The following is a 15,463-nucleotide window of genomic DNA, read 5'->3' as shown; positions in this document are numbered from 1 at the left end:
GCTGTGACTCACTGTTCTCTGGTTCTGTACCGAGCTCACCCTGCATCCTTTTTGTCTGAGGAGAGCAAGCGTCCTTAACTTGTCAGGCTTCTGGTCTCCAGATATGGGCAGCAGCCAACCTGTGGTTTTTTGCCTGATCCAGGCAGAGGGGATCCGAGGATCATCAAACGCTGAGGCCATGCTCCCGGGGGTCCCTGGAAGGGTGCAGAACTTTGGGCAAAGGAGGCTCCGGTCTAGGAGTGAAAGACACCCGGAGTCCTTTACTTTTAGGGAAAAGAAATCCTAGCCAAGATGTGTCCTCATTTTGTGGTGGCCTCTTGGATATGACTTCAGGCTCCTGAGCTGGCCCGCACACAAAAGTTGGGTGCTGTGAAGTTTGCTGCCCTCACTGTTTACTTCCCCACACTCAGGCTTATGAAGGTTTCTCGTAGGAGGACCTAACTGACAGTTCTGCTGGCCTCACAGCTCCCAGGTTCCACCTCTCCTGGGGGTGAGGCTGTCTGCCTGGGCACCCCGCTAACATGCCGTGCATCCCTGGAGTTTCTTCTAAAGGATACTTCTTTCTGCTTACCCAAGGCTGGCACCAAAAAGTCAGACTGGGCTTCCAGTGTCTGCAGGATTTGGGTCCTGTCCAAATGCTCCTTGCTCCCCTAACCACCATGATGATTTGAATGTATCTAAAATCCTGGGCGTGGCACAGTGATCCCTACCGTAGAGGTGCAGGTGAAGGCCCTGTGCGGCTTCAGCAAGGGGAAGGCCTGTGGTGTTTGTTTTTTATTAGAAGTATGGTTTTTAACAGGAAGTAAGAGCAGCTGCCAGGAAGGGGGTCAGCTTCTTTCTATGTCATGCCAGTTTGGGGAGTTCCTTTAATCTTTTAGAAATCTCAACGTGCTTTTGACATAAGAGAATTTCCCAAATTGTAGGCAGAAGTTGGAGCTTATTCAAAATAGTGCCCATGGTAAAATATAAAGCACACCCAGGAGTAGGAGTGTGGGCTTCTGAGGGGTCACTGCTAAGTGTTTTAGGGATGACTGTATATAGGATTTGGGGAAGCATTTTAGAATCTCATTGCTTAACAGGGTGCTAAGAAACTATTCTCTCCTCGTTCCGTAGCCGAGGCTATAGAGTGACTGCAGGGACTTTGGATGGGGACCACCCTGATAAGGGAAAACCAGGAGCTGCTTGGGCTTTGCAGAGAGTCTCTGGTGAGATCTCTAGAAAATGGCAGGTTTCAGAAAATGTTAATTATGTTGGGATTCTTGATTCCGAGTTGGTGAGAGTTTCCAGGAGGAGGGGTGCTTTTCATTCTCATGGATGCACGCATGGCAGGAAGGGACCAGGGGAACTGGGTGGTGGATCAGCAGGAAGACTTAGGACAGGCTGTGCATTCGGACGGAGGGTTACAGTCCACAGGAAGGAATTAAACAGAACATGACCTCAAGACCTTCCTGAAGCCTCGGGAACCTCTTGGGAAGAGAACTCATCTGCTATTATCCTAATACCCTGGGTGTCCAGAGGCCTAGGAACTTTATTGGGCCCAGGGCAGTTCCTCCACCATGAGGAAGAACAGATACTCGAGTTCGAGTTCAGGGATTCGGTCCTGAGACTTCGGGGTCTGTCCTATCTGTCACCATGTCACGAGTCTTGATATTTGGCTTCTGCAGTGGACCTAGAGCTGAGGATGTTGCTCTGCCAACCTGCTACTGGATGATTCTACAACCAGCCCCATAGAAGAGTGGGCAATGCTCAGGGGACAGAAAGCATGTCATGGGCCAGAGGATAGACAAGGACCAGGGTGTCATCAACTGCTTCTGAAGGTGCCAGGGCCCATCCATCTCTCAGGGCCAGCCCTGTTCTCATTCCCCAAGAGTCAGACAGGGTGCTCTAGAGCCTAGAAAATTTAGACACAGTGTATTCTTTTTTTTTTTTNAAGATTTATTTATTTACTATATGTAAGTACACTGTAGCTGTCTTCAGACACACCAGAAGAGGGCATCAGATCTCATTTCGGGTGGTTGTGAGCCACCATGTGGTTGCTGGGATTTGAACTCTGGACCTTCGGAAGAGCAGTCGGGTGCTCTTACCCACTGAGCCATCTCACCAGCCCTACACAGTGTATTCTTAAAGTAGACCTCAGTGCTCCCTTACTCTCACAATGGTTCCATCTGCCCCAAGCAGGAGGCCAGAAAATGGGTCCTCCTCCCCTCAGTCAGATAGCAACAGGACAGTGGTGGAGGTAACAGTAGAGGTTGATACACCACACTTAGAACCAGATGTGTTTTACAAAGTCTCACTGGACAGATGTGTAAGTGTAATATCTGTGATGCAGTAAGGGTCTAGGTGTCAGGGGGTGTCGCATCTGTGGAGCATCTGCTGCTGGTGAGTGAAGACTGGGGAGCTCTCAAGATACATGGCTGAGACCTCAGTGTTTCTAGGTTCTTGGCACCGTCAGGAACCGGAAGAGCACTGGGAAGAAGTTACACTTTGGGTAGAGGGATGTAATCAAAGGCTGGGAGGAGGCTTCTGGATAGTTTCAACTGCTGGGTTTTTGAAAATTTATATTCTCTCTCTCCTCCTCGTTCCCTCCCTCCCCCTCCTCCCTCATTCCCTTCCTCCCTCCCTCTCTTTCTCCCCCTCCTCTCTCTCTCCCTCTCTTTTAAGGCAGGGGTCTGGTCTAGAACTATGTGGACTACACTGGCCACAAACCCACAGAGATCCACATGCTCTGCCTCTGGGTAGTGGGATTAAAGGTGTGTGCCACCGTTCTTGGCCTATGGCTAAACCTTTATTGGGGGAAATGAATTGATTAGTCACGAGTTAAGGTGGGGTAATAGGAGGGAAATCCCTGAGATGTCAGGTTTTTTTTTTTTTTTTTTTTTTTTTTTTTTCTCCAGTACAGTCCCATCCCTCCTTTGTCCTCAGGCATAATGGGAGTGAGAGATTTTATAATTCTGAGGCTATGAAGATACGGTTATAATGAAGCAAAGGCTAGGTGGAGCTCATCTGCTTAGTCTGGGATGGTCATGTTTTCCTGAGTAGTCACATGTCCTGGGGGAAGCCAGGTCTGAGTTTGTCAGCCCCACCACGACAGCTTGCTCTTGTTCTCCTTGTGCCTTCTCTAACTCACCTCAAGAGGAAGCTAGGGCAGGACAGAGGGCAGACCTGTCCTCTGTAAGGAGGGCTGGGCAGATGGCTCAGCAGTTATGAGTATATGCTACTCTTACAGAGGACCCAGGTTGATTACTAGTATCCACTTCCGGTGGCTCACCTGTAACTGCAGCTCTAGAAATTCAACACTACCTCTGTGGGCATCTGCACTCATAGGTACATACACACCCCGCCCTCATATATATAATTAAAAATATAAAAATATTTTTAAAAAGAGGTCTCTGAGATTAACAGAAGGGGCAGAAACAGTACCTACACAGATGGTGAAGACCAAGGCACTGATGTATGGGCACTTAGTGCAGCAGGTATGGGTCTGGGCTCCAAATATTACCCATCTGTCCTCAGACTGGAGGAGATCAAATGACAAGGGGCCTTGGAAAAAGTCATCTGGGAGCCAGATGCTCTGACTAGGTCCCTGTCATCCTCCCTGCCCACTGCAGCCTCCTTACATCAGGTCAGGGGTCCTCCCTCCATGTTCATGTACCATCCCGAGGGCCCTGCACTGCTCGCTTGTTTATTGATCCGAGTGAGCGTGAGCAGGAGCGGCTGAGGGAGGCTGGGCAGTGGTGGTGTGAAGGAGGATTTAGCTCTTGCTCAGGATCTGAGCTGGGAAGACACTGAGGTCCCCTTTACGGAGGAGGCTCTTGGCATGCGAGCCTGGAGTTAGACTTCCTGCCGGACATGCATTGAGTTCTTGGCACATGCAAGTATCTGAGCCCTCAAGGAAACGATTCCACTCACATTTTTAGGACTGGGAAAGGCAGGACTAACAGCTAAGGAGACTGAAGAGGATCGACTTGCCCAGGAGCAGCAGAGTGCCCGTTACAGGGAGTGGGGAGGAGCCTCCTACAGTGTGCAGTGGGAAGGGGGCCAGTCTCCTTCATTATTCCTCTCTGCCTGCTGTCTTCTTCTTAGCCTTTATCTCTAGCAGTTACGTATCTGCGGACCCATTTATGCATGTCTGCAGGGGCTGTGGTCAAAGCCTAGAGTCTGAGTTCTGGCGGGAATATGCAGCTCTGATCCTGAGTGTGCCCTACCCCCAGCCTTGAGTAGGCTAAACCGACTCACAATGGTTTTACAGCCTAGCCTTGGCCTCACTCCATTTGCAATTTCCTACAGGAGTGGACTGCCCACTGAGCTAGCTCTGCAACATAATCCAGCTGAAACAAAGCATGGGGTCTGTGGGCTTTCCCTCTGTAAACGCAGTGATGAAAATTAAACTTGGAGACTTGATCAGAAACTTTGTCTTGGCTTCATCCTTCTCTCTCACCCCATTCCTTTTCATCTCCAGCCCCCCTCTCAGGTCACCCAGTTCACCCATGGCTGCTGGACAGCCACACCTGAGGAGAGAGTTCTGGCTGTTCCCTGAAACTGATGCAGCCCCATATTTTCTCAGCCCTAGTGTCCACCATGGAACTGTTTGCAGCCAGTGTCCTTGGGACAGCCTTTTGTGAAGTAGAGAGAGCAGGGGGACTCTGGTGGGTGGTCTACAGCCATTGCCCATGTGGCGCAGGGGCCTTTGATGGGGTCTTTTGAGAGGGGCGGGGGACGCTGGGGTGCAAGGGCGGGCCACTCTATTTGGCAGGCTGAGGCTGTAATTTGTGATATATATAGCGGGTGGAGCTGGCCAGCCAGGGAGGGTAGCAAGGGGCTATAAGCAGGCCTGGTGCTCAGAGAGAGGACAAGTCTCAGCTAGGAAGACACGGCGCTGGAACCCATGGACACTTCATATCCCCGTGAGGACCCCCGGGCTCCATCATCCCGCAAGGCTGATGCTGCAGCCCACACAGCCCTCTCCATGGGAACACCTGGCCCTACACCACGAGACCACATGCTCTGGTCTGTCTTTAGCACGATGTACCTGAATCTGTGCTGCCTTGGATTCCTGGCGCTGGTCCACTCTGTCAAGGTTGGCTTCAAGGCTTCTGGGATGGGAGAATGAGTGTGGCGTGGGGGGAGGTGATGTGGAGTCGGGGAAGGAGGGGGTAGTGTTCAAAAGAAAAGTATATGAGGGTGTCTGTTGGCATAGCCACAGTACTTCACCAAGTTTGGGGACTGTTAAGGGGTGTATGCACTGTTCACAGGAAAGGAAGGCCTGGCTATATAGTCTCCCTCAAAGGGCAAAGTCCTTAAAGGTTGCCCATAGAGGAATTCCCACTGTAGTTCCTGAATAGCACTGAGTTCTTGGTTTCCCATAGGACTCCTCTCCCACAGGAGGCTCTCAGAGGGTGCTGCTGACCCAGAATGGCCACTGAATCTCTATCTGCAGCCTTTATTTATGCTGAGACTATCTGGTTAGGACCCTGCCAAAGGCCAAACTGTGCCTGTGAAGGGACTAGGTCCAGCCCAGGGATATGTCTTCTCGAGCCAGAGTCCTCCTTCAAGATTTAGAGTTTAGCCTGTGCTCTACAGTTGCTCTGGGGGGAGGGGAGGTCCTCTAGACACCATGAACATGTTAACATCTTGGTTCTGGTGCTGCCCTGCAGGCCCGAGACCAGAAGATGGCTGGGAACCTGGAGGCTGCAAGGCAGTTTGGCTCCAAAGCCAAGTGCTACAACATCCTGGCTGCAATGTGGACATTGGTGCCCCCATTGCTGCTCCTGGGACTGGTGGTGACTGGCGCCTTGCACCTGTCCAAGCTAGCCAAAGACTCTGCAGCTTTCTTCAGCACCAAGTTTGATGAGGAGGACTATAACTAAGAGTTCCGAGCCTGTCCCTGAGCCGAGGACAACCATGTCAAGTCAGCTGTGCCCAACACCAGCTCCTGGGAGTTATAGCCTACTATAGCACCTCGATCCCTGCCCAGCTGTGACCTCAGAGGCCACCCTCTTGTCCACGAGGTGTATTCGATGCTGACCTGCTCAGATCCCTCAGACTTAACCTATAACCTAGAGGGTCCTCAGTGCCTGGCTTTGTCCCTTTCCCCACTTACCAGGCCGAGCCTCTGTTCACAATTAAAAGTGGCAGATTCCAGAAATGTGTGGGCTCTTCCTTTCCTGGTGGTAGTTGTGTAGGGAGCCCCAGCACCAACTCATCTGGCCAACCCCAGTCATCTTATTCTGTTAGCTTGGCTGTCCGACTGCTTTTGCTTAGCGGCCTGTGGCTTCTGGGGTGGAGGAGCCTAAGTATTTTAGGATGAAGTTCGGGAATGCAGGCCTTTGATTCCCACTGCCCTGTGGTTTGATGGGCTGTGTCCGAGAATATGTGAGGGTGTGCCCTGACTCCTCATCTGCCACAGTGGTCTTCTTGGACTGTGCGGAAGGCAGACAGGGGCCATTTCCTATGCGGGACTGGATACTGGACTCACAGAGGACAGCAACATGATCCACACAGACACACAGACATTTACAGCCTGCTTCCCTCATTTTCTTCCACTCACACATGGTCAGAGGCAGACAGGCAGTGGCACTAAGTGAATATTCTCAAGTCACTTCTCTTCTCTGTGTGTCACATGCCCTTGGCTTCCACGGAGGTCTCTGCCTAGCTGTCCGACTTAAGAGACTTTAGGCAGTCCTGCATCCTGTTCCATGCCTGTAGCCAACAGCCGACCTTGAGGAGTTCCGAGCTACTGACAGTGTTCTGAGCCAAGCCTAAGAGATAAGACCTTTTGCTGACCTGCGTGTGTTTGGGGCTGGGGAGGAAGCTACTGCGGGTTACTAGTCCTGTTATGGAGCAGAGACAAGGACAGTGTGCTTAGATAAAGATGGAGACAGTGTGCTGACTGTGAGCCCCTGGTCTAGTTCACGAGAAGGTCAACTCCTGCTGGCTACAGGGACTTGTGTGTTCCTGAGTAGATGTCCCCAAACACGGGATATTTTGCCAGACACCATCTATAATGAGGGATTGCCTGGTTTGTGCCCCCAGCCCTAAGAACAGCGTGTGGTTGAGTCAGTGAGGTGGAAGCAGCAGCTTCCCTTGCCCCAGACTGCTAGGCTAGACCCGATCAGCTGTGCCCAGCTCTGTCACCCTCCACGACCCCAGAAGCTTACCATACCACACGCACAGAAGTGACCACATACACACAGGTAGAACGCACACCCAGGTGCTGGGCTACCTCTATTGAGCGCAGTGCCACCAAGCAACCTGTCAATGCCCATGCCCAGTCCTGTCTTTGAGGCAACAGATGAGCATCCACTTCTGCCAGGGTAGCTCCTGGCCCAACATAAAGAAGGTGAAGGGAGACAGACACAAGAGCCCCACGTTGTCCCTAAGCTTTGAAATCAGATCAGCATTCAGCCCCCCGGTGCAGAGGGACATGAATCCATCACACACTCTGACTTCAGCCTTTGCCAGCACTGACTTTAATTGGCCAAGTTGGCTTGGTACAGGAGTACAGGGTTTACCAGGATCGTGGTCCTACGCTATGAACCTTGTTCTGGATAAACACTAAGAATGGAAGCGAAGGTCACGCAGCTGCTCAGCACTGATGGCCAAGACCATGGCCTGGAACCCTGTCCATCTGACTCCATTCCCTCTGGTCGCCAGTCTGACTTCATCTACCTTGTCCTGTGATAACACTGCCTTCCTTTTCACAGGCTGAGTGGTTAAGGACAGCTCTCACCCTAGCCCAGTACGCTAGATACCATCTGACATCAGAAAGGAATCAAAGACTAGGAAGTTCAAAGCCACAAACCCTCAGAGCACTTGGCTAGCCCTACCTGGTGTCAACTGCCTGCCACAAGAAACTCCTGTAGCTAAGCCCCTGACTGTGTGACTCACTTCTGAGCAAAGCCACTGGCCACTTCCCACCTAGCCTGCTGACCAGAGTTTCCCAGAGAACAGAGGTGTGAACAGGAAGTTAAGGCCTAGAGAGACAGTAAGATGGGGAGATAAGGGGGGGTGGTGCTGCGGTCAGCCCCAAACAAAGGATCTGTGAGGCTCTAGAGAGCCCAAGACTGGAGAGAGGGTGAGGAGGGGAAGGGACAGAAGGAACACCCTGTAACCTTACTGGTTCAGGGCTGGATCCAGACTGAGAGGTTGTGAGGTTGGGGATGCAGTTGAAGGCAAAAGAGTGTCCCAGAGGTACTGAAAGGGACTTCCAATGCCAAAACTCCTATCAGGAAACACTGAAGAATTTCTGGGCAGCTATGAGGATGACCTTTGTATCCGGCCAGCTGAGTGGGAAAAGGAGACCTTCTGTCCTGCAAGAGAGAGGGTTAATCCTTGAGGACATGGACCAAGACATCTGGGTCACATGCCCAAAGGCTTTTCCCTACCTGGTATCAGGGGAAGGCGGGCCAGCGATGGCCACAGCTCAGCTTCTAGTGGGGGTGCCCAGGGCTCTGCACGGGCTGTGACCTCAAGTGTCACTGAGTCCTTGGAAAAGGCGAAGTTAAGTTTGTTCCCCAGGTAGGAGATACCAGAGACAGATACTCTGGACACCAGGTCTGGACACAGGGGGTCAAAGGTCACACCTGCCTCAGTGATCCTGTGGGGAGAGCTGTGTGAAGAGGGTTGGGACAAGTGGGAATTCACGGCTAGTCTCTGGTCACCACACTCACCTGAATCCTGTGCACCCGAAGAGTGCTGCCTGCAGGAAGCCCCCCATGCCTGTCAAGAAGTTCACTGCACCAGACCCGTCTGCATTCTCCGTCCACACCTGCAGGCAGAGAGGGTGGCTGTCACCTGAGGCTATTACCCTAGGGTCAAGCCTTACCCTGCTGAGACTACCACAGTGGGAGAAGATCGAGGCAGTGGGTGGTGGGTAGGAGTGAGACTGACCTTGAAGGGCTCAGTGACATTGGCAAAACTCCTGCTCAGATGAACCTGAGCCCTTGAGGGGTCCCTCAGTTCCATCCAGCCCACAGCAAACATGCTCTGAGATCAGAATTCAAATAGGAAGTGGTTAGACCCACCACGTGGGAAGGCAGGTGAGGACCATGGGGCAAGACGACCCGGCAGGCTCCTCACCCAGGTCATGGCAGGGCCCCGGGGGGATGTCACAGCCTCATAAGTCTCCAAGTTTTTCCTTCGGATGTCAGGTGTCAGGGGAAAGGGGACTGGGTACCCCAGGAGCACAACATCTGCCTGCTTCACCTCTTCTCCTGATTTGGGGGAAGGGGTAGCAGGATAGGTTATTGGTCAAAGAGATGAGAGTGTGCCAGGGTGAGTGGGGGTGGGGGAGCTGACCAAGCAAGGGCCTTTACAAGAGTCAGTACCACTCACCACGCTCATAGCCATCAAACTCAGGGTGGAAGTTCTGCTCAGAGTCAAATGGTATCTTGATCCTATCAGCCACCTCCAGCCACTGTTTGCCGATAGGCAAACCCAAGTCCTTGGCCAAAGCAGCAGCGAAGTGCAGGCTGGTGAGGGGACAAACCACAGTTGCATGGCTTCTGACTGGGCCTTGTCAGCCATGCTGAGGCTATGGGTAAGTGAAGGGCAAGTTATATGTCTGACCTGTTTTGGACCAGGACATTGGTGTAGACAGAGTTGTTGACTCCTGAATGGTACTCATCAGGGGGCATGACTCCTGGTCGGTCACACAGGGCCACATGACAGTTAGTGCAGGGGCTCAGGACTTGTCGTTCCATGGTAAGCCCATGGTGAGCTGGGCACTATGCCCCCGGGTCCTCACCTTTCAGGTGGTACATCTTGTCCTGGGAGCTCCATTCTACACGGCTGCACCAAAACTCAGCCACAGAACTGACCACATCCCAGCCACCATCCTCTTGGAAGAGCTTCAAGTCCTGGAGAATGAGAACAGGGCAAAAGGCCAGGCACGACCCACGGAAGAGGGCCACTGTGCCTGGCTTCCAAAGTCCCTCTTCACACAGCTTCCTAGGGTCCTGGGGTGGAGTGTGGCCTGAGGTGAGGTGCGAGACAGTGCCTCACCTGAGTGTAGTAGTAATACAGCTGAAAGGCCAAGACCACAGCCCCATTGATATGGATCTCTTGAGTTCCATAAATGTCCTCAGGGCAGACCTCCAGGCCAGTGCTTGCACTCTCCCAGGCAAACTTGGCTCCCTGTGAAGAAAGAGGATGGGATGGTCAGGTCTTGATTTGGGGAGGAGGCGGTCCAGTCCTACCAGAGGGGCAATCCTTTGTGGAGGAAAGGAAAGAGGAGGTATGGGGCTCTCATGGGCACTGAATGGCACTGGGAAGACCTTGGGGCAGGGGCTTATGGGATGGTACCCAGGCCCCATTCATTACCTGGTAGCCCAGGTTCTGGGCATTCTTCAGGGCTCCTCCCAGTGTACGGACTCGGTACTCTAGGATGGCCCTGGCGGCTTCTGGGTGGAACATCAAAATATTTGGGAACATCCAGATGTCCTGAGGGATGAACCATTTGAGGATAAACAGGAGTCCATACCTTCTCCCTCCCTTACTCTTACGGACTGCCCACATTCAACCCTGCCAAGGCTTCCAACCAACATACAGCCAAGCAGGCAGCTGGGGGCTTCCTCCATCCCTACCCTCTGGCTATCCCTTTGCCTCTCCCTGGGCCCCTCATTTCATGCTCACCCACACCCACCTGGGGCCTCCCCAGCTTGCCCACTCCAGCGCTATCTTTTCAGCCTAGACAGCCCAGAGGTCTGGTCCTCAATCCGGACAGTATCAGGAGAAGCTCACGGGCACTAGTTTGCATCAGGTCTCTAGGGAGAGCTTGCTCTCTGGCTGCCTGACCTCAGCTTTCTTTGACTTCATCTGTCAAATGGGCCACTGTGCAGACTTCACAAGGTGTCAGACGGGAGTGGCCTCGAGCCTTCCCTCTCGCTATTCCCTCACGCAGTGGCTGCTGATCTCCATAGGCTACCACCTCAGCACTGCCTTCTCCAGCCCTTGCTTCCCCGCACCCAGCTGCTCCTGACAGTCCCAGATCTTCCCAGACTGTATCTCTCCTTGTATCATTCTTCTATGGTTTTCCCAGTCCTTTAGTAAGCTCCAGGCTTGCACCCGGCTCACTCTGAGGCTCTGGTGGTCTTAGCCAGCTGTGAGGCTCCTTCTCTGCCTTCAAATGTTGCAGACCCTCAGCCTTTGCGCCTTCTGTTGCTCTAACCTGGATCACTCTTTTCTACCACATTCCCACACACCTTTCTTCTGAGAAATCACCTCTTCCAGGAAGCCCTCCTATCTAGAGCTCCCATGTTTGGTCTTGATCTCAGGTAGTGCAAAGGCAATGCCCAGAATCTTTGCATGCAACTCCCCCTGTGTAACCAGTGCAGGGTAGGATGTACCTGATCCCAGAAGATATGGCCCCAGTAGCATTCTTCCTGACTCCCATTGGAGAGGCCTCCGGGGCTAAGCCCATGGCTGATGAATCCTTGAGTGCCAGGCTGGGGAAGCTCACTGAACAGGTAATAGAGAGAGCCACGAAGGGCCTGGCGTAGGGCCAGGGGCCCAGCCACATCCAGGCCACAGCCTGCCCAGAGCTGGCCCCAGGAGTCTGCATGGATTGTATACAGAACACCCCTGGTCTGCAGCTGTAGGGCCTCAGCAAAGCAGTCCTGGGCTTCAGCCTGGCTGCTACCCACAACAGTCAGAAACTCCCAGGTCCTGTCCTTCTCCTCTTCCCCAAGGGTCAAGGCTGGGGGGACAGGCATCCATAGCATATGCACTTCCTGCTGTGGCTCTCCAGGCTGCTCAGGGTTAAGTATGTGACCATGCAGGTACCTGCAAGGGCATAGCTGAGTCTTAAGAAAGGACTCACTCTGCTTTCTGGGCTACCTAGATTTACCCAGTGTAATTCTTACCGGAGTCCCTGGAAGTCAGGCCCCACATGCAGGTCCAGGTCTGGGCTTTCTGGGGAGAAGTCTGCCTGTAACGGCACTGTGATGGACTTGTTCCCTGTGGTCAAGCGTGCAATGGACACGCTGAAGACCAGGACATGGGGTAACACACGGTGAGCATAGATCCGCTGGGAAGCCCGGAAGCTGGGGCCTTCCAGGGTGTGGAGGAAGGAACCTAGGGAGGGTTGGGGAAAGGCAGTCACACTCTTAATACCACAGAGTACCATTACCTTCCTGGGCTGGGAGTGGGGTCCTTCAGACCTCAGGCTGCCTCTCCCCACTGTGGAGTGGGCCCACCCAGATGAAAAGAAAGCAAGACCAACCACAGAGGCCTCATTTTGGGAGGCGGCTTTTTCATGTTTTTTTTTTCTTCTTCTTCTTCTTCTTCCTTAAATTAAAGGCCATTTGTTTACATATTTTTGAGATGCGTCTTAAAGTGTACTGGCGGCTGAGCTCCAACTCTCCCTCTTCCTGCCTCAACCTTCCTGGTACCAGTGCCAAGGTTACGGGCCTGAGGCACACACTGGTGGTTGCGGCCCCTTTCCCAGCTTCATGGATAAGTGAGGAGTCCCTCTCCCCCAGAGCGATAGGTTGGCACGGGTTGGTGACAGCTAACCTGTGTTGGTGTCCAGGGTAAAGGTCTCTGTCAGCTGTTCTGTCCCTGCAGGGGCCTCCAGCTGGACATTGAGGGGGCTGGGCAGAATGGCCCGGTGAGTGTCCCCGCCAGCTCCATTGTATACACCATTTATATGGATGGTGTCACGATACACACGTGTACCTAGGTATGAGTTCGTTACAGTGGCCCAGAGCCTGGGGTCACTGGGCAGACAGTGGGCACTGAATATGGTCGGGTCATCTTCAGAGCAGTCCATGGAAAGCTGCCTCAGTCCAGACGGCCTGGAGGAGACAGTTAACAGTGACTAGCTGGACTTCCCTCCGCATGCACACTGACAGTAAACCCTCAAACTTGGCCAATCCCCACAGGCGTTGGTGAGGGGAGTAGGGGCCTAGCTGGGTAGCTACCCTAAGTAAGGGTTGCGGGTACCAAGAACATTCTTAAATTAAGAAGACTGCCAGGAACTCAACTGAATCTGTAAACAAGTTCCCTCAGCACCCACCGCCGACCTCCCTCTTGTGAGCTCCTGAGCCAGCTTCCTGAAGTAAGAACTGCTGAGGAAGGAATCAGGGAGTTCTGCGCGGGCCCTAAATCCTCAGGGAGGGTGAGGTCGGACGGTGGAGGAAGAGGAACCCGGAGATTTGGAGAGGGACAGCAAGCAGAGGCGTTGGGATTGGGGAGGAGGAACCGGATGGGGTGGATGATGACGATGGGGTGGGGTGGGGTGGGTCCGCAACTGGGGAGTAGCGGGACTTGCCCGGGAAATGGAAAGAGGAAGCCCGTGTAGGGGTGGGGTGCGGAGAGGGGGGTCGATCGCGGGTTGTCGGGAAGAGAGACTAGGGAATAAAGGGACGAAAAAGAGTTCAGAGTACTCGGTGAAAGAGGGTGAGGGCGGGTTGGAGAAGAGTGTGGGCTCTTTTTGTAACTCACCCCTGCCCTCTCCACTCAGTGCGGGGATCCGGGTGTAAGAAGGCTCTGTGGGTGCGAGCTGCCCCCGGCGGCAGGAAGAAGAAGCGGCCCTGCCGCGTGGCAGGTGGGCGGGTCTGAGTTTAGGCGGGACCTGGGAAACTGTCATGGTTTTGGGGAAGAGACCACGCAATAGGACTAGGGGTTAGTTGAGCTTTGGCTCTAAGATGTATGCAAGGCTGGGATAGACCTGAGATCCCACTCTACAGTGACGTTTAGTGACTAGAAAGGACCCTGGCTATTTAAGGAACAGGACGCGTGTAAGAAAAGCCTACCTCATGCAAACCTGAAAGAGGTGGGTGCTGTGTAAAAGTTCCACAGCCGAATGCTTTTCAGACTTTCCTCTTAGCTCACGGGACCTTTCCTATTTAGGGAAATAATTTCATTTTTATGTTTTATCCTATTTTTGAGTGGTTGGCCTGGAACTTGGTATGCAAACCCAGCTGTCCTCAAACTCACAGAGCTCCAACCTACTTCTGCCTCCTCAGTGTTAGGGTTAAAGATGTGCACACTACACTGAGCAGTATTTATTTATTTTGATTTAATTAAAATATAGTTACACCATTTCCTCCTACTCCTCCCATGTATGTCCCACCCACATTCACAGGATCTCTCTTTTTTTGGGAGGGGGGGGTTCCAGACAGGGTTTCTCTGTGTAGTCCTGGCTGTCCTGGAACTCACTCTGTAGACCAGGCTGGCCTCAAACTCAGAAATCCAACTGCCTCTACCTCCCAAGTGCTGGGATTAAAGGAGTGCGCCACCATTGCCAGGCACAGGTGAGGGAGGGTTGGAGAAGAGTGTGGGCTGTTTTTGTAACTCACTGCTGCCCTCTCCACTCAGTGCGGGGATCCGGGTGTAAGAAGGCTCTGTGGGTGGGAGCGAGTATTTTTTTTGAAGAGTTTCTTTTTTCTTTTTTCTTTTTAAATGTGTGTTTTTATGTAAATGAGTGCTCTATCTGCACGTTCACTTCCATGTTAGAAGAGGACATCAGAACTTATTGCAGATGATTGTAAGCCACCATGTGGTTGTTGGGAATTGAACTCAGGACCTCCAGAAGAACAGCCAGTGCTCTTAACCACTGAGCCATCTCTCCAACCCCTGGGACTCTTGTTGTTACATATACATATAAGGAATAAATAGATAAACACCACCTTTGAGTCTGTTCAGTGTTGCATTTGAGTATATGTTTATGGGGCTGCATTTGAGTGAGTATATGTTTATGGGGCTGGCCACTTGGTACTGGAACACCAATAGGAGGTGTAAACCAGAACAGGTGCCAGGTTGATGTTAAAGAGCCACATTGTTACACATTGTTATTAAGTCTCCCACAAGAATCCGTTTCTGTTTCTTAAGCCTAATGCATCCTGCAAACCTTGTTTTCCAACCTGTGCTGAACTTGTGACTCCATCATGTGTGCCCACCCCTTTGCCTTGCTAAACTCCCGAACCTGTGATACGGTTATCCTTTTGCCTTATGAAAATGTCTTCCTAGATACCTTGATGACTCCCTTTCCACGTGATGTTTTCTTGCACTTATTTTTATTGCCTCCTTTCTAACAGCCAATTATCCTGACATCTGTTTTCTATCAGCCCCAACCTTTCTCCATAAAAGGAACCTCAAAAGCCAGTGAGGGGCTGCTCTCTGAAATCCTGACTTTAGGAGAGACAGCCAGCTGGCCAGTTGTAAATACAGCTTGCTTTAATCAGACACTCAGGAATTGTTTGTTTCCATCCCTCCCCCCTCCTCCTCCCCCAGGTCTAAAAGAGGCTCATCCCTGGGGAAGACTAATTCTCCCTCCTGCAATAGTTAATTGATTGTAGCTCTTCATCTAGGGGAGGGGCCCCATGAGCTTTCCCTAGCTAGCTGGCTTCCACTAGGCTCCTCCCAGGGACCTAGCAAAGGCCAGCGCTGCTAGGTGACAGGACTGCTCTCTTGCTCTCCCTCACTCTCCTCCTCCCTCTCCCTCTCCGTCTCCCCCTCTCCG

At 52.5% G+C, this 15,463-nt stretch overlaps 2 protein-coding genes across 4 annotated transcripts; one reads left to right on the top strand and one right to left on the bottom strand.

Annotated features, from left to right (window-relative positions):
• Positions 1-4,804: 4,804 nt before the first annotated feature.
• On the top strand, positions 4,805-6,145 carry Ifitm5 (interferon induced transmembrane protein 5). The gene is made up of 2 exons (XM_021169091.2): positions 4,805-5,077; positions 5,655-6,145. The coding sequence occupies exons 1-2, from the start codon at positions 4,886-4,888 to the stop codon at positions 5,865-5,867; spliced, it is 405 nt and encodes a 134-aa protein (XP_021024750.1). The 5' UTR covers positions 4,805-4,885; the 3' UTR covers positions 5,868-6,145.
• Positions 6,146-7,446: 1,301 nt separating this feature from the next.
• Pgghg (protein-glucosylgalactosylhydroxylysine glucosidase) lies at positions 7,447-13,696 on the bottom strand. 3 transcript variants are annotated; one of them, XM_021168613.2, is made up of 14 exons: positions 13,444-13,696; positions 12,514-12,794; positions 11,862-12,072; positions 11,346-11,781; positions 10,321-10,440; positions 10,003-10,134; positions 9,746-9,857; positions 9,568-9,640; positions 9,334-9,470; positions 9,079-9,212; positions 8,890-8,985; positions 8,670-8,767; positions 8,385-8,596; positions 7,447-8,309 (listed from the first exon to the last, which is right to left on the bottom strand). In XM_021168613.2, the coding sequence occupies exons 2-14, from the start codon at positions 12,767-12,769 to the stop codon at positions 8,254-8,256; spliced, it is 2,073 nt and encodes a 690-aa protein (XP_021024272.1). In that variant the 5' UTR covers positions 12,770-12,794; positions 13,444-13,696; the 3' UTR covers positions 7,447-8,253. The 3 variants fall into 3 exon arrangements, with proteins under 3 accessions (XP_021024272.1, XP_021024271.1, XP_021024275.1); XM_021168612.2 differs by having other exon boundaries at positions 7,447-8,304; positions 13,444-13,525; XM_021168616.2 differs by lacking the exon at positions 7,447-8,309 and having other exon boundaries at positions 8,395-8,484; positions 13,444-13,525.
• Between the last annotated feature and the right edge of the window lie 1,767 nt (positions 13,697-15,463).

Source organism: Mus caroli, chromosome 7 (assembly GCF_900094665.2).
Source record: "Mus caroli chromosome 7, CAROLI_EIJ_v1.1, whole genome shotgun sequence".
Lineage (NCBI taxonomy): Eukaryota > Metazoa > Chordata > Mammalia > Rodentia > Muridae > Mus > Mus caroli.
Note: the sequence above shows the minus strand (reverse complement) of the source record. Positions and strands in the feature narration are given on the sequence as shown.

Coding starts and splice junctions, on each gene's coding strand:
- Ifitm5 (XM_021169091.2), top strand. CDS start 4,886: ATGGACACTTCATATCCCCGTGAGGACCCCCGGGCTCCATCATCCCGC. Junction 5,078..5,654: donor CGCTGGTCCACTCTGTCAAG/GTTGGCTTCAAG, acceptor GCTGCCCTGCAG/GCCCGAGACCAGAAGATGGC.
- Pgghg (XM_021168612.2), bottom strand. CDS start 12,769: ATGGACTGCTCTGAAGATGACCCGACCATATTCAGTGCCCACTGTCTG. Junction 8,986..9,078: donor GGGGCCCTGCCATGACCTGG/GTGAGGAGCCTG, acceptor TTCTGATCTCAG/AGCATGTTTGCTGTGGGCTG. Junction 8,305..8,384: donor CCGCCTTCCCCTGATACCAG/GTAGGGAAAAGC, acceptor CTTGCAGGACAG/AAGGTCTCCTTTTCCCACTC.